This window comes from Equus asinus, chromosome 7 (assembly GCF_041296235.1).
Source record: "Equus asinus isolate D_3611 breed Donkey chromosome 7, EquAss-T2T_v2, whole genome shotgun sequence".
NCBI lineage: Eukaryota > Metazoa > Chordata > Mammalia > Perissodactyla > Equidae > Equus > Equus asinus.
In genome coordinates, this window is record NC_091796.1 from 106441497 (window position 1) to 106459550 (window position 18054).

At 44.5% G+C, this 18054-nt stretch overlaps 1 protein-coding gene across 10 annotated transcripts in view; it reads left to right on the forward strand.

Moving 5' to 3' along the window:
* PPP2R5C (protein phosphatase 2 regulatory subunit B'gamma) overlaps positions 1-18054 on the forward strand; it is a 140483-nt gene that overhangs the window by 94197 nt on the left and 28232 nt on the right. For all 10 annotated transcript variants that reach the window (XM_070514336.1, XM_044774334.2, XM_070514335.1 and 7 more), the window contains 4 exons: positions 10857-10967; positions 11999-12091; positions 12178-12308; positions 17233-17292. In XM_070514336.1, the coding sequence (XP_070370437.1) occupies positions 10857-10967; positions 11999-12091; positions 12178-12308; positions 17233-17292 (395 nt within the window). The remainder of the gene's footprint in view (positions 1-10856; positions 10968-11998; positions 12092-12177; positions 12309-17232; positions 17293-18054) is intronic.

An 18054-nucleotide genomic window follows, 5' to 3' on the forward strand; every position in this document is an offset into this window, starting at 1 on the left:
AGTTCCATCACCCTCCAGAAAAATTACTTTATGCTCCTCTTTCATAGTCAGACCTTCCCCCTGCCTGTTATCCCTGGCCACCACTGGTCTGTCCTCTAGCTCTGTCATTGTGTCTTCTCCAGAATGTCGTATAAATGGACTTGTGCCTTTTGAGTCTGGCTTCTTTCATTCAGCACGTGTCTGAGGTTCATCCATGTTGTTGATTTATCAGTAGTTTGTTCCTTTTAATCGCTCAGTAGCCTCTCATTATACAAAAGTGCCACCATTTATCCGCTCCCCACTTCAGGGATATTTGGGTTGTTGCCAGTTTTGGGCAATAAAACTGCTGTAAATATTCATGTACAAGTTTTGGACATAAGTTTTTATTTGACTTAGGTAAACACATAGGCATGAGGCTGCTGGGTCATACTGTGTTTGTTAACTTTCTAAGAAGCTGCCAGACTGTTTTCCAAAGTGGCTGGACCATTTTGCGGCTCACCAGCAGTGTATGAGATTTCTGGTTGTTCTGTGTCCTCATCAACATTTGGTATCATCAGTCCTTTTATCTCGTTTTGGCTTTAATTTGCATTTCTCTAATGACTAATGATGCGGAGCATTTTTTCCTGTGCTTATTTGTCATTTGTTTATCTTCCTTGTGAAGTGTCTGTTCAAATTGTTTGCCCATTTTTTAATTGGGTTGTTTGTTTTCTTATTGAGTTTGAGATTTCTTCACATATTCTGGATACAAATCCTTTGCCAATTAGGTGATTTGCAAATATTTTCTAGTGTGTGGCTTGTCTTTTTATTTTAACAGTGTCTTTTATAGAGCTTAAATTTAGATGAAGTCTAACTTAAGATTTGCTTCTTTCATGGGTAGTGCTTTTGGTATCATAGCTAAGAAATCTTTGCCTAACCCAAGCTCACAAAGATTTTCTCCTGAAAGTTTTATAGTTTGACATTTTCCGTTTAGGTCTGTGATCCATTTTGACGGAGGTGCGTTTTTTGGCGTGTGGATGTCCAGGTATTCTGTTTATTGAAAACTGTCTCTTGAAAAGACTAACCATTCTCCGTTGAATTGCCTTTGCGCTTTTGTCAAAAATCAGTTGACCGCATTTGTGAGTCTGTTTCTGGACTCGCTGTTCTGTTCCATTGATCTGGGGATCGCTCTGCTCACCCATGCCATACTGTCTTCGTTATTGTCGCTGTAGAGTACATTTTGAGATCAGCTAGTAGGAGTGCTCCAGCCTTGGTTTTCTTTTTCACAGTTGTTTGGCTGTTCTACCTATTTTGCCTTTCCATATAAGTTTTAGAATCAGCTTGTCGTTATCTACAAAATATCCTTCAAGAGTTTTGATTGGAATTGCACTGAGTATGTAGATTTGGAGAGAATTGATATCTTAACAATAGTGAATCTTTCAATCCATGTACACAGTTTATCTTCCCGTTTTGATCTTTTCTGTTTTGTAGTTTTTGGCATACAGATCCTATATGTATTTTTTTAGATTCATAAATATTTCATTTTTTGGTGCTTTAGTAATTGGGGCTGTTTGTTTATTTTCTGTTTCTAATTTTTTGTTGTCTGGTTTTTCTTGCAGTTCTATCAGGTTTTACTTCTTGGTGTTCGGTGCATAAATATTAGTAGTATTTATTAGTTGAATTGACTCCTCTATCACTAGAAAATGATCCTCTTTATCCCTGCTGATGTCTTTTGCCCCAATTCTGCCTTGTCTGGTGTTGGTATCACCCCTCCAGCTCTCTGTTGACCAGTGTGAGCACGGTGCGTCTTTTTCCTGCCTTTTACTTTTGACCAGTTTGTCTTTGTGTTTCAGTGGCCTTATTGTGGACAGCTTATGGTTGGGTCTTTTTTATTCATTCAGATAATCTCTGCCTTTTGATTGGGATGTTCAAACCATTTGCCTGTAACGTGAGTGTTGATCTTGTTGGGTTTAAATGTCTTGCTTTTTTTCCCTATTTGTCCCATCTGTTCCTCGTTCCCTTTTCCTCTTTTTCTGCTTTCTTTTGGATCACTTGAGCACTTTTTATGATTCCATGTTATCTCTTGTTGGCTTTTTAACTATAACCCTTTATTGTTTGATCTCAATTCCGTATTTAGCTTTTCTAGAATACATCTTTAACTTGTCACAGTCTACCTTCAAATCATAATATACGATTTCACGTAGAATATAAAAAGTTTACAACAGTGTATTCTATTTCTCCTCTCTATCTTTCTTCTAGTGTTCTCTTGTCATGCATTTTACTTCTTCATGTTATAAACCCTACAGTATATTTTTTAAACAATTATCATGTAAAGAGATTTAAATAATGTTTTCAAAACTTCTATACTTACCTAGATAGTTGCCATTTTCAGTGTTTTTCCTTCCATTGTGTAGATCCAGATATACATCTGATATCAATTTCCTTCTGCTTGAAGGACTTTGTTTAATATTTATTGTAGCTTAGATGTACTGTTGATTAATTCTTTCCACTTCTGTATGTCTGAAAAAGTCTTTTTTTTTTTTTCCGTCTGTGATTTTGAAAGATGTGCTTGCTGGGTATGGAATTCTAGGTCAGAGCTTTAGGCTTTAAAAATTTTGCTCCGCCATCTTCTTGCTTGCCTTGTTTCTGATGAGAAATCCGCTGCCGATCTTATTTTTGTTCCTCTCGGCATAATGTGTCTTTTTTCCTATGGCTACTTTTAAAAAGATTTTCTCTTTTATTGTTCTTTTTAAGCAATTTGATTGTGATGTGCCTTGGTGTGTTTTCTTTGTTTTTCTTATGTGTAGAGTTCATTTATTGTTTTCATCGAATTTGGGAAAGTATTTGGCCATTGTCACTTGAGATTTTTCTCTCCCCTGCCCCCTCTTGTGCTGTAGAGACACCAGCATCATGTATATTAGGCTTCGTAGCGTCATCCCCCAGCTGTCTGGTGCTCTTTTTCTTTTCCATCTTTTTTCCTTTCTGCGTTTCCTTTTGTCAGTTTCTTGGCTGTCTTCAAGTTCGCTGATCTTTTCTGCAGTGTCTCCGTTGGTGTTAATTCCCATCCAGTAAATTTTTCATCTCATGTTGTACTTTCCATCTCTAGTAGTTTGATTTGTACCTTCCACGTCTCCATCTAACTTTTTGAACACAGAATACTATTATACTATCCTTGTCTGCTAATTCTAACATTGTGTCAATTCCAGGTCAGTTCAATGGATTGGTTTTTCTTCTCATTGTGAATCATATTTTCTGCTTCTTTGAGTGTCCAGTAATTTTTTATTGGATGCCTGACACTGTGAATTTTACCTTGTTGAGCACCACATACTTACGTATTTCTGTTAATGTTCTTGAGATTAATTTTGGGATGCAGTTAAGTTCCTTGCAAACAGTTTGATCCTTTTGGTTCTTGCTTTTAAGATGTGTTAGGAAGGACCAGAACCATAGTAATTCTGTGATTAATGGTCCTCCCCTACCTTCTGATCGTGAGCCCAATGCTCCATGAATTAGGAATTTTTCCAGGCTAGTTGTTGGGAACAGGCACTGTTCCCAGGCCTGGTCAGGTCCTGGATCTGTCTGATCCTTTCAGATGGTTCTTTTCTCGGCCTCTAGTAGTTTTCTCACACAAATATGCTGATCAGAAGTCTACTGAATAGTTGAGGGGGACCTCTGCAGTCACTGGAATGCTCCCTCTCTCTTCGCAGCTCTCGCCTCTCTGGGACTTTGCCTTATGAATTCTGACCACCTTTGCCTGCTGGACGGCACCTGTGTTTTTTCTCTCTGTGCTGCAACCTGGATGTTCCATCAAGGCAGTAAGCGGGGTAATTGTAGGGTATATTTCGTTTGTCTCCAGTCTTTCAGGGATCTCTTTCCTTCACTGCCTGAAATCCTGTGTCTCAAAAACCATAATTCCATGTATTTTTGCTCAGTTCTTTGATTGTTTCAAGAAGTAGAGTAAATCCTGTCCCTATTACTCCATCTTATCTGGAAGCATAAGTCTCTACTTCATTTTTAACAGATACTTAACACAACTCGGGCCACACAGGTGATGCAGCAATGATTCCAAAAAATGTACCAATCAGAGGTTATTCGCATAATTCATAATTCTGTAACCGTAAATATCTAGTTGGTGAGGGGGACATAGCAGGAAAATGTTGGCTCCATATACATGACTGGAAGTAGTACTTTAGCTCTGAAACTTCCTTTTTCAGTCTATTTATATCATGTAGGATGAAGAAAATATATTTTTGCTATTCTAAAGCATTCCTAAACTTTCTCACATTATACTGAAAAAATATAGAATATTATATATAATATATTAGAATGTTAATAGTAAAATCTAGTTGGTGGCTGTATGGTTATTCACTATAAAATTCAACTTTTTGCATTGAGATTTTTCATAACAAAATAGTGGGAATACATCATTGTATTCTATATAAATCTATGTAAATCTATGTAAAACTAACCTTTGGCCCAGAGTAAATAACTTAAGAGAAACTTCCAAATCCAGTGTTATCTTTAAATACCTTTAATTGAATTATAAGTCTTACAAGTTATTGCTTATGTTGTATAAGTACATTTCTATTCTTAAACTCAAAAATTAAAATTAAGGAATAAACTCATACATGATTATAAATGACTAGCATATTTTCATTTAAAGTAAGATGGTATTGTACATTTAGTTGTGAAATAGTCATAAAATTTAAATATCCATTATTTGAAAACTTGAGATTAAATTTCCTTTATTAAGAATTCTACGGGGGCTGGCCCCATGACCAAGTGGTTAAGTTCACGCACTCTGCTTTGGTGGCCTGGGTTTTCGCTGGTTCGGATCCTGGGCGCATACATGGCACTGCTCGTCAGCATCCCACATAGCACAACCAGAGGCACTCACAACTAGAATATGCAACTATGCACTGGGGGGCTTTAGGGAGAAGAGAAAAAAAAAAAAGAAGATTGGCAACAATTGTTAGCTCAGATGCCAATCTTTAGAAGAAAAAAAAATAGAATTCTACAAAGATTTGTAGGTTTTTATTTCCATATCTTTAACTGTTAAAGAACATATTTAAATGATTATAAAAATAGCAAGCTATTCAAAATAAGAATTTAACTTATAGTTGTTTTCTTAAAATATCACATTCTGGCATCTATTTGGAGGTAAAGCTACATTCTTGGAAAGCAGCTCTTGCCTTAGAGAAAGTGATGGTCTTAACTTGTGGACAAGGCGACCCTGCTGTGTCTCACCTCACGTGTTTATTGAGTGTTCTGTGCCAGGTGGTGCGATGGGGCCCGGGTGTGGTGCTGGGAGGAAGACATCAAACCAGAATTCCCCAACCATGCAGTTATATTTGAGACAAATATCATGAAGAAAATGTACAGCATTATAGAAGAGCTTAAAATTAGGGATCCAGTTAGGTTTGGGGTCGGGGAAGGCTTCCCTGATGAAATTGGGGTGAGATCTAAAGATTTAATCAAAAATTTTTCAATTTTCGGGTAATTACTTGGTGTTGCAGTTAGTAAGTGACTGATATGTGCTTTTCCCAGGGGATCCACTTACTCTCCACCGGTGTTGGAGGACCTCCTAGGTGCCAGGCCCACGGCAGGCGCTGGGGATTGAGCAGTGCCTGAGTAGTGGCGCGTACATTCCCTGGGATGACAGCTCAGCTTTGCCATGAAAGCAAATTCTAACTAACCTGACAAATGAGGAAAGGGAGTTTTTCCCTATAAGATTGCTACTAGGATTTTTATCATCCACCTAAATTTTAAATGACATTCATTGAGTTCATCATAAATCCAGTTAGAATTATGTTTAAGATCACATTCAGTGTATAAATTGCTTTGTGGACAAGTTACATCTTTGTAATATAACGTCATGCAACTCTGGAGAACGAAAGTCTGGTCCATTCATTCAGGAATTCCTCAGTGCCCTTTATCAGGTGTTTATGCTCTCCTCGAGGCCTGTACCTGGGGTGTGGGGCCCTAGGCCCAGGGTTATTTTTGCAGCTGTGTGTGACTTCTCCTGTCAATTGTGTTGCCTAGTTGCTTGTCATTGGTGGAGAGATGTTGCTGTTAGTTTTGTATTTTTGGTTTTTGTATTGGTGGCCTAGCTGTGATGGCCTCTCTGTGGTGTCTGTTGGTTTTTGCAGATAGATTGTATCATTTGCTAACAAATAGCAATTTTCTATTTAGTAAAGTAATGTGTAGGGCCAGCCCAGTTGCGTAGTGGTTGCATTCACACACTCCACTTCAGCAGCCTGGGGTTTGCAGGTTCGGATCCCTGGTGTGGACCTAGCACTGCTCATCAAGCCATGCTGTGGCAGCGTCCCACATACAAAATAGAGGAAGATTGAGACAGATGTTAGCTCAGAGACAATCTTCCTCACCAAAAACTAAAACTAAAAATAATGTGAATGAGCTCTCCCTCTCCAAAAATGCATCTCTTAGACTATGGCTCTCAGATCCTAGTATTTCTATTACAAGAGGAAGCGTGTCTGGAGGAACTGTAATTTGGCCTTTGGTGGACTCACCTTTATAAATCTTGTTCACATGAATAAAACAATAAATAACAAAGTAGAATAACCTTGTGGTTTTGAACAGAGAACTGAATAATCAACCTTTTTTTCCTCGTCGTCTCTGAAATTAGATTATCAGTGTTCTTTGGCGTGTATCCCTGCGTATTTCAAACCTTCATGTATTACGCTGTCTACAGTGAGGCCGCGGCATGAATGTTTTATTGCCTCGCCCATTGGTAATGAATGTTACAGGGATGGAACCGGCTGAGTGATATTGCTGAATTGTAAGGATTTTCCGTAACGTTGCTTCTTGAGCCATTTTGGTTCACATCTAATTCAGTAAATTTAGCAGTTCGGAGAAGAACATCTGCAGGGCTGACTTAAGTACTGAAAGCTGAAGTGTCAAGAAAGCTGTAGAAGCACGTCTTCCTGATGTCACAGAGTCAGTCCGTACCGCACCGGGGGCTGTGTGGGCCTCGTGCGTGCCCGCGCACATGTCTGAAGACTGTTTACTGTAGTGCTTTCCATTTCACACGTGCCCAGTGCGAAGAAGGGATCTACCCTCTTTCAACAGAGGGAAAACCGAGGCTTGGGCAGCTTTCTCAAAGTCCTGCTTCTAGGTAGGCGGAGGGTCAGGGAAGGCTGGCCCCTCTAGGCCCTGCTGCCTCTCTGCGTGGGCTGATTCGGGCTCTGTCCGTGCCTTGGTGTGCACTCTGAATCAGAGTGTTCCGCTGAGAGGTTATAATGGATCTGTGTGACCCCTGTCAGACCTATAGTAGAAAGAAGATTCCCTTTGGTCTCCGTGGCAGGATGCCGATGAAGATCACCATCTGTGGTTCTCTGAGTGAATGCCGCGCCTGGGCAGCACGGCGCTCCCTCCGAGCACGTGGACCTCCGCACCACAATGCTCAGCTAATTTGACCCCCGAAGCTTTTACACTGAGAAATGTTGCTAGGCTAGAAACCCAAGAATAATTTGAGGTGGCCTGCTGTATGCCTTGTGCTCTTTTATCTAAATATTAGTTTTTAGTATATTTAAGCTTTTCTAGAGATGAGCATTAAATTATTGCAGTGTAATGTGATAGGAAAGGTGGGTAGAAATTACAGCACGAGATTTTTTTTCCTGCTTGAAAGAAATGTTTTTATCAATTAGAGTTGGCCAATAATAAAACTTCCTGGATCTAGGATGGCCATCCTCCCAGGATACTGAAAAGGGAAACTTTTGCATTAAAAGCAGATAGGTCTGTGTCCCCTTGCAGACTCCTAGCTCAGCATCTAGGACCAGGCGCATGTGCAGGTGTTGAGGATGGTCTGTGGCTGAGGGACGCTGCGACAGGGCTGAAACTAGAGGCATTAGCTTCACTGCCGGTAGAATACAGCCAGGTTACTAAGGAGTCTCACCTAAGCTGGTGTATTGGTTAGAGTTCTACCAGAGAAGCAGAACCAGTGGGACAGAGAGAGGCAATAGAGAAAGAGAGACACAGAGAGAGAGGGAGACATGATTTTGAGGAACTGTCATGCCTTGTGGAGTGCGGCGGGGCAAGTCCAACCTCCATCGGGCCGGAGCCCACGCTGCCGTCCACAGTGGGTTCTTCCTCACAGAAACCGCAGTTTGCTCTTAAGACTTTTCACTGATCGCGTGAGGCCCACCTCCATTCTCGAGGGTTATCTCCTTGACTTGCAGTCACCTGATTGTAGATGTAAGCACAACTACAGGATGTCTTCACAGTGACACCGGGTTCCTGTTTGATTGAGTGACGGGGTACCCTGAGACCAGCCATCACACTGGGCTGCGTTTTACTTTTTTCAACCACAAGGTGTTGAATCTTCTTTTCCTGCCCCTTGTTGGTCATCTCTGGTTATAGCCATCCCACCTGGTTCAGCACCTTAACCCCAGGCTCAGAACCTCATGTGCGCCCCTCCCCTTGGGCAGCCTGGCCGGTGAGGGACCTAAAGTAGGAGAGGTGCTAAAGGGGCCGGCCTGGGCCCTGAGCAGTGGGGAGGGCAGCTGCCTTGTATCTGCTGCCCTGGCCTCTGCTGGTGTGGCGTTTCCCTCCTGTCTGGGACATCTGTGCTCTAGAGAGTTTTCAGCATCACTAAAGACCCCTTCCCAGGGGAGCAGCCATCTCCCCTTCCGTGCAAACCTCCAGCCCCTCGGTGGGCAAACTGACCGCTCCCTTGGCAGTTCCTGGGCAGCTCCACCGCCCCCCTCTCCCCTTGGACCTCTGTGTTCCTCGAGTGCAGCCACAGGAACCTCACAGGAGCAGGCCCACACGGTCCCTTCTGGGTGCACTGCACCCCGATGTCACAGGCTGCTCCAGCAAGTCTCCTGCCTTCTGAAGCCTCCAGGAGAGGCCAGCACAGTGTGTATGCACAGACACCGCCGCCACCCAGGGGTGCCGTGCCCATTCTGGACCTCTGGCTCTGGTCCACCAGAGAACAGGGTGCTCGCCTCCTGCTCTTTAAGACACCTCCAGTCTCTAGGTGACTCTCTTGAAGCCCCCCAATCATTTGGCTTTGAGGGAGAGGCTAGAAAACCCCAGCTCAGGAATGCCGCTTTCCTCGTAAAGACCTCGGACTCAATTGTTACTCTCTCCTCTCTGATCCTCGGCAGCCCAGGAAGGTGACAGCCCAGGGCAGTGGCTGGTGAGGGCACAACTGGTTCTGCTGCCCCCCACAAGCACTGGAGGAGATGGCAGGTGGGCTTTTCGTGTCTCCTCCTTTTCTGTGGGCTTTGAAATCAGGGTGCCAAGAGGAGACCCCTCACTGCCTGTCCCCTGGGGGTCTGGGAGCCAGTGACTGAGGACATGCCCCATCTGCCTGTTGGTTAACCACCGTTGTCTGGGAGGCCTCTCCCAGGACTCTCTACATACCCCGATCACAGGTGTCAGACCATTTTTTCCCGCTACTTGTGTCTTATGAGCATTACTCATATTTTTGCTAAAAGATTTTTTAATGAATTGATTCTGGATTTCCAGCCGTTTTTTTTTTTTTTCATACTTTCCATTCCTCTGCCATCCGTGTGTCATGTTATAGTTACTCTACATCAGCTTAGAAGACACAGAGAACAAACATTTGATTCTCAGGGCTTTTAGAGCTGATGACTTGAGTGAATATTTCTCTTAATGAAAAATGATGTTAAGGTTTGGAGCTCAATATCAATGACAGTAAAGACAGGAAGAAACAAAATGGGTGACACGGAGTCATAGCTCGGTCCTTATGAGACGAGTCTGAACAGCCAGGCTTGCCCTGGACTCTCCACAGATACTTCTGGTCATCATGGGGTCGGATCTCATCTCGTGTGTTGGGCGTTTTGAGTTTGTGCCGAGGGGAGTGGTGGGACAGGGGCTCTTTTGGATCATCTGTGAGAGCCATTCCCCACAGCCCAGTTCTGTAACTGGCATATGATGGGTTCAAAAATCATGCTTAAACTTGCTACGAAAGAAAAATGTTATACATTGATGATACAGAAAAACTGAACTTTTTATATCACAAATCTGTCAGTGTATATTGTGCTTTACCTAGAGATCTAACTTTTCGTATTAACCATGTGGGCGTGAAAATGTACCTGTGCTCCAAAGAATTCTAGACCTTATGTGGGAAACATCTGTTATCAAACACACTGATTTTTACGAAGCTGAAATTAACCAGAGCCTGGGGTGGGGGAGGGGTGAAGGGCAGTATAAAGGTGAGGATCAGAGAAAAGGGCAGCAGGTCATCCGGGGGAATCATCCAAACTCCAGAAATGTCTTCTTCCTAAGTTATCTCCTCGTAAGGCCAGACAGGCTAAGAGAAGTTGTGACTGCCCAGTCCCTGGGCACATGGCCAGACCTCCGGTGACAATGCTTCTCCTTGCTAACATGCAGCCCTTTCTCTGGAAATGGTCCTCTAGCTGCCCACCCAGAGGTCAGTCTGTCCCGATTGTGCCATCCTCGTCATTGCTGACTGCAGAGCACTTGGCGTGGAAGTCGCATAAGTCATCTGTGTAGTACGGTGTTTCCATTTCTTTCCTCTCCTCTGTCTCCTCCCTGACCTCACCGTTTTCTTACCAGCACTTGGAACATCCTCCTTGCTTTCGCACCTACTGGATATAATGAAGGCCTTAGACGCCAGCCCTGCCGGTCAGCATCTGTTAGCACTGCTTGTCTGCAAAAGATTACAGCTCAGAGTCAAGTGGGGATCTCGGTGGTCACCTGCCTGCAGCCATGGTCCTGCGGCAGTTTTGACCCAGGATCTCATTGGGGACCCGTACTGCTTCTGAATTTTGAGAATTACTACAAGCCAGATAACACGGGAAGCAGCTATCATTAGAATTACTTAAGATTTTTTAAATGTTCTCTGTAAATATTTTTAATGTCCTGGTTATAATTCTAGAATATGTGGATTTTAGTTTGCAGTTAACATGTTTCGAACATTACCACCTTCCTCCAACCCCACGGGAGCAGAATTTGACCCAGAGGAAGACGAACCAACGTTAGAAGCGGCCTGGCCTCATCTACAGGTACTGAGTCCGGGAGTGCGCTGCAGTTGAGTGTGGGCGGGGTTTTCTCTAAAGCAAGGACTCTGGCCCTAGGGCCTCTCCAGCTGATTGCAAATGGGCCCCTGACCTTTAGTGACATAGACCTTGCAAACCTCACATAGAAGAGAAGTATTTTAGCAGAAGAGAGAATATTTAATGGGTTTTTGTTTGTTTGGCCACTTGACACAAACTACAAAAATATGGATTGCCAATATGTTTTCAGTGGAATGACCACTTTGTTGACAGCCATCAAATTGAGGCCTGGAGGGCTTAAGCAGACATCTCCCAGTTGTGGATCCTTAGATGCAGTGTGCCCACCCTCCACCCCAGAGCTCCCCTGCCTTTTTCAGACACATTTGTCAGGAGAAAGGTGGGGTGGGACGCCTGAGAGAAGGCACTGAAACTAGTTTGAGCAGAGCACGTGCTGCATGCTGGACTGGGAGGCGTGGGTCACTCGTAGGAGGGGAAATGGAAAGGTGAAAACCTGAGAAGGAACTAGATGGGAGCAAACAAAAAGGAGGGCTCTCTCTGGAGCCGAGCATGCTCTCCCACAGCGTAACCATGACAGCGTGCAGCCCACTCGTGAAGGGGGGATGTCCCGGCCGCAGCTGACTGCGTCTGTGATCTGCTCCCCTGGCAGTCTCGGTTCCTGTCTCCTGCCAGGACACTTGTAGGGGACCAGCTGCACATCCCACCCAGAATTTGGTCACAGCCTGGCTTGTGTTGGCTGTGCACTGTGGTCCCTGAGCAGCGTGATTTTAGCGTTGGTGACATCACCCTGGAAATCATTTTGTTTAAATGCCATTTAAGGGGCTAGTCTGTGGTTCTTAGCTAAATAAAACAATTACCGTCATCACTTATAATTAAATTGTCATGTGATTTGGCATTGATTCTGTAGGTATGTAGCTTTTTTTAAAAGGCTAATATTTGCAGAAAAGATTCAACTAATGGTGTATTTTAATCTCCGTTTAATAAAATGCCGTGTTATTTGACTCTTTTTCTTTTCCTCCTAGCTTGTTTATGAATTTTTCTTAAGATTTTTAGAGTCTCCAGATTTCCAACCTAATATAGCGAAGAAATATATTGATCAGAAGTTTGTATTGCAGGTAAGGTACAAACTAACTGAAATTACAAAAGCCCTACTATACGGAGAGAGAACACCAAATCACTAAGTGTCTTTTTCTTCCTGAAGCTTTTAGAGCTCTTTGACAGTGAAGATCCTCGAGAGAGAGATTTTCTTAAAACTACCCTTCACAGAATCTATGGCAAGTTCTTAGGCTTAAGAGCTTACATCAGAAAACAGATAAATAATATATTTTATAGGTAAGTCGGTGTGTGGCTGACACCTCTCTTTTTGCATGGTGATGTTCATTTTCAACTTAATGCTCGCCCCGCTCATCGTTTCCTTTGGCAGGTGACTAAGGAGCAGTAGTGGCTGTTTCTGAGCAGCCTGCTCGTCATGTCCAGGTGGGCCCCATCTCGACCTTGGTTTCTGTGCTGGGCTGGGGTTGGCTATTGATCTGTTTGAAGCCAACTGTTTTCTTCCACCAGCACGTTACTTCATTCTTCCGCTGTAGAAACTCAGTAAAAGAAGGAGGGAGTGAGGAGTGAAGCAGCCAATCTTTAGAAAGTCTCAGAAGATCTAAAAACTTAGATCTGAGGTTGAGAGGCACCCCTGTGCACCAAGAGAGAAGGAGGCCCTTCTGGGAGTAGCACAGGAGGCAGGGCAGCCTCCATCCGTCACAGCCATCCCCAGGCCTGCAGGACCGTGGAGGCTGGTCAGGCTGGGAGGCTGGTTGCCATAGTTGTCCCGTCTGGGTTTGCCTAGAGGAGGGCACAGCCCCATGGCTCATGAAAGCACGTTCTGGAACATTCCAAGTGTAGGATTACTTGATCTCAACCCCTCACACGCCCCTCCTCCCCATCCCAGGTGCCACCTCTCGTCAATTCTTACAGTTTTAACACCCTCCGACCCGCTGACATCCCTTTGTTTTGGATGAGTGACGCCCTCTGGACGAATAGGTACAAGTCCTGGGTGAGGCCCTGGGGTGCCCCAGGCCTAGGCTGGCCTTCCTTGGAGTCTGCCTCTCTGCTCACACTCCGGGCCCCTTCCTGGAGCCCGGCGTCTCGGCAGATGCCCAGCGTCTCGGTGGCCTGTTTGATCCTCCTGGAGTGTCCTTTTCCACCAGCCCTGCTCTCCAACCTCCCAGGTTTCCAGAAACATCCCCGCACCAGAAAGCCTCCCTGGCTTGGAGGATGGCTCAGTCTGCCTCTGAGGACAGGCATTGTGTCGGCTGCTTTCTTGCACATCTCCAACGCCAGTTCTGTGCCCAGCCCAAGTGGCACTAAATAAATGCTGATGGATGAAGCATTTAATGTTGTTTCTTAACTGTCCTGGAAAGCTTACTAAGTGAGCAGTTTATTGTATGAATGTTGGCTTCTCAGGATGGCTTACCTCTAAGGCCCCTGACTCCAGGATGGCTCAAGACAGTGACAGATCCTAGCGGTGAAGGGTGTCCCTCTGTGAGATAAGAAAGCAGGCGGGTTTCACGTAGTCTAGCTGCAGTGCCGGAGTGAGGATGACGGCGCAGGCCGTCCCCTGGAGAGGGTGGCCCAGCGGTGTCGGCCAAAGCATCACAGAAGCCAGGCGGGTCCCGTCTTAGTCACCATGGCCAAGAAGGGAGGAGAAAGGGGGAGTAGAGACAGATGGATAGACGGGAAATAAGATCCCACAGCTGAGACAAGCAGCGCTCAGGGAATTAGGCACCAGTTCCCTAGTTCCCTGTTCCTGTTGCCAGCCTGGCCCTGGTGTGCCACCCAGACCTTGAAGTCTCCTTTGTGTGCCCTTCTGCGGTCATCAGGGTCCAACTCCTCCCTGTTGTCTTCCCACTTGATACGATATCTCGGTGTTAGAGCCTTCCAGTTTGTGTGGCTTTCCTTTGAACTCCTTCCAGGTTCCCCATATCCCAATTGTATAAAGGAGCCCGGGGCTGGATGCTCCGACTGTAATCAGAAGATGACATCAAGTTTCCTAAATGTGATGTTCTTATTTTATATTCCTTGGTGTCACACTTCCTTTCTAACAAGGCCATTATTTGACTGATGTACTGATCTATCAAAACAATAGTATACACTGTTTAAACAACAAGGAATAGGTACAATTTAACTTCCAGTCTTTTAAGCCTAAAATTAAAGCTCTGCATAAAGTGGATTTTTTCCCTTAGCCACATAGGTTTTGTTCAGATAGCAGAATCACAAATCAACACCTGCATTAAAGAAGTAAAAAATGTCCCATACCTTACAGAAGCTTAATTTAATAGCTGAAACACTCAGATGATTATTTAAAAGTTACTATACATAGGTTAGTTCACTTCTCACTAGAAGCTCCATGCTAGGGTATGATGTTTTTGTTTTGTTTTTTAGTAGTCTTTTCTATAATTACCATTCTTGATATATACACTCAAAAGTGAGCTTATATGTAGATTCCGTACTTGGTTTGGGTTCCCGCCTTCAACTTCCTTCCCTCCTCGTTTCGTGTGAGAAAAAATTAAGGAGAAAGCTCTTGAGAGATGTATTCAGCCCATCGAAGTTGTGTGTGGTACAACTGTATCCTATGAGGAAAAGAATGGTTCAAACATGTTTGGTTCAGCTTATTGAAAATGTTAATGTAAAGTTCCTATTTATTTCTGTAGTTTCTCATCCTAATCAGCATTTTTAAGATGTGAGTTAAACAGAGCTCTAGATAACTGATAATACCTGATCTGGCAAACTGGAACCTGAAGGTGAGGTGACAGGGAGGAGCAGGGCTTCCGTCCTCTTTGCTGCATAACAACCACCCACAACTCAGTGGCTTACCAACAATTTGCTGTTCTGACAATTCATTAAACTGGGCTGCGTGCTCCACAGGGTGTCTGCGAGGGCTGGAAGTCCAAGTGGCTCGGGTAGGTGTGACTTCTTACAGCCACAGCTGGCCTCCAGGAGGGCAGAAGCAGAGGCTGCCGGTCGTCTAAAGGCTTGGCCCAGAAGTGCTACAGACCGACCGCTCCCCTTTGTATTGGTCAAAGCGAGTCACAGGACAGCCCAGATTCAAAGGGAGGGGAAAGAGATTCCATCTCTTCGGGTGAAGTGCAGAACACCCTCTCCAGAGAGGAAAGGAGTGGATGGCATCCATCTTGGAGACTGTCTGCGACAAGCAGGTTCCACTGAGGTTTTTGGAGAGCCCGAATTCCTTTTTGCTGAAAGAGTAGGAAACCCTCTAGCCCGCCCTCCGTGGGTCCCTGTGACCTCATCTGGAAAAGTAAGAGAGAGAGTTAGACTGACTTTCTCTTTTTATACCTACTTCAAATCAGGTTAAAAGAATTAGAAATTAGGAACTTATCAGTTAGAAGATAGTAATGTTGATTTAGGAAAACAAAAATGGCTTAGAGCTGAAAGCCATCCTTATTTAAATGTTAAAGCTGGTGGAATCAGGGGCATCTATTTCAGAAGTACAGAGCTGACCGCCCCTCCTCCGCTCCCAGTCTTCGGGAGCCTGGTGTCACCCACGGCTTGCCCAGCTCTCCAGGTTATACATGAGAGGAATCCTAACTGCACTTGCTTGGTTGCACTATAAACAAAGGTATAACTTGCTACATTTAAACTGTTTTAAGTATTTCGAATAAAACAAGCGAAGCAGAGGGGAGCCGTGGGGTTGAGTTTCATAAATTAAAGTGCTTCTCAGTGTGGGCAGCCCACGGAGGCTGTGACTTGCGCTGAGAGCAGCCTTCAGTCCTGGGCAGGTGCAGCAGCCAGGGTGATGGATGTATGTGGTGGCAGCACAGATGCTTCAGTGCCAGATACCCGACCGCCCTGCTCCTACCAGCCAGGTTGCCATGTCGGTCACAGTGACTTCCTGCTCAGTGGTTCTGACCCTGATGCCTGTGGGCTTGAGTCTGAATCTGTCTAGGCTGGCGTCGAGCCGCTCCGCACGTCTGCCTTGCCCACCTCCCCACCCGACACCTGCCACCTGCTCCGTGTTACAGACCTTTGTTCCAGCCAAACAAGTTCTTGCCTCATCTCCATGCCCCCATTTTTAAAAATCTGTCAAAATCCTCCTTCAGGGCCCAGTTCGAGCCCCAGCCCCTTGGTGAATTCTGGTCCTTTGGGAATATGGAAACATGAAGACCCATCTTTCAGGAATAGATCGTGTCTTATGGGTGTTTGCCCTGTTCTTTACCCAAAGGTCACTGTTCCATTTGCTTCAAACAATGACAATAAAATTTCAGAGTCACATTTTTTAGTCATCACAAGCTCTTATTTTTGGCCTGGAGTTGTCTCTAAACTAATAGCTTTCGTCTCATAGGCAGGAGCCTCTCTCAGACCCCTCCCTCACTTCAGGCAGAGTGCACTGCTCATGTCGGTTTAGACTCACTCCAGGTGAGCAAGGATGTGGGGCAGGAGCAGGTTATTTCTGAGGAATCTTTTGAGGGAGAAGACGTTTTCCTGTTTCGTGTCCCTGTTCCGTCTCAGTGTCCCCAGTTTATTCAGCATATGTGTTTCAAGCATCAGACGGATGCCAGGCTCGATCCTAGCACTGGGGACACAGTGAGGAAAAGTCCGAGTCCCTGACCTCAGGCCAACCCAGGGTACCGGAGGTGCTGCAGGAGCCCCAGGAAGCGTACACCGTGGTTCCAGCGGGCGAGGCTTCTCGGACTCAGATGGCGCTTGATGCAGCCTAGAGGGTGTCGGTGGGGAGGTCGGCAAGGTGGCCCAAGTGGTAAGGAAGGAGCTGTCCCCTCTGCAGAGACTGGGCTATGTTGGAGGCCGTAAAATTGAGTCAGAAGCCCGCTTTTGTTGAAATGCAGCGAAAAAATAAGATGGGTTAAGGGAGGGATAGAGGGATTGATAGGTGAATGTGTGTGTGCTGAAGCAAACAGCAAATTGTGCCTCATCGAATCTGGGTGATTGAAGTACCAGTGCTCCTTGTGAAATTCTTTCAACTTTTCTTTTTGTTTGAAACTTTCAAAATAAAATGTTGGGGAACAATTTAAGCAAGCCTGAGCTCTGTCCTCCAGGTGTCCCCACGTCCAGGCTTTGTGTTGGCAACAATGAGCAGTGCCCCTGGGATGGTCTTCACAAATGGATGTGCCTATTGTTGCCTGGCTGCATGGTTTTCCTCCCAAAAGCATTGTTTTCTTATTCAGAGGATTTTAGTTTTCCCAGCTATTATTTCAGTGTCTAAGTCTAAAGGACACGTTGCTTTTTCTAGGTTTATTTATGAAACAGAGCATCACAATGGCATAGCAGAATTACTGGAAATATTGGGAAGGTAAGTTGTCTCTGTTGTTGGTAATGAATGGCTTTAGATGGCGTTTATGCCAGAGTGATCCAGTTCATTGAGTTCAACCATTCCTCTCCCCAAAGCAAAGCAATTTAAACCATTTTCTAAAAGAACTTAACTAAGATCTCACTTGATAGAAGGGGTTGGTGAGCTCTTGGATTAGAACACACTATGTAACAAGTCTCTCCCATTTGTGTGGTTCCATATGTAGTCTGTTGTGTATACCTCAGTAGCATTACTATGGAAACTCAATTCCTTCCTCAAGAGCAGTGTTAAAAATAGTTACATTAAGGTTTATATTTGACAGAAGAAGAATAGATTATTTATTGTACATTTGGGGGATTGGGTAAATGCTAATATTTCAAACTGCTTTGATTTTATAAATTATTCCTATGTATACTTAGAAAATAATTAACATTTCAAAAATTTCATCATCTTAATCCAAGTAAAGCTTTTGCTTGCTAGAACTTTTTTAAATCAATGATTTTTTTAAATCGATGACCTATAGATTTTATGTTAGGCCATCCATCCCGCTGTTTCCTGAGCAGAGTCCTCAGGGTTCTGTGGCCAGAGAGGCTTGGGAGTGCCTTTTCTCCGAGCCCGTCTTGGGGATTTAGTGTCCAGGGGCAGCCGAGGGTTGGGGGAGAAGCCTGTGAGCTCTCGTTTAGTCTAGTGATTCCCAAAACTATTGGAGCACAAGAAGCTTTTCTCAAGGATCACTGTTGTCATCTGGTGGAGCTGCGGTCCTGC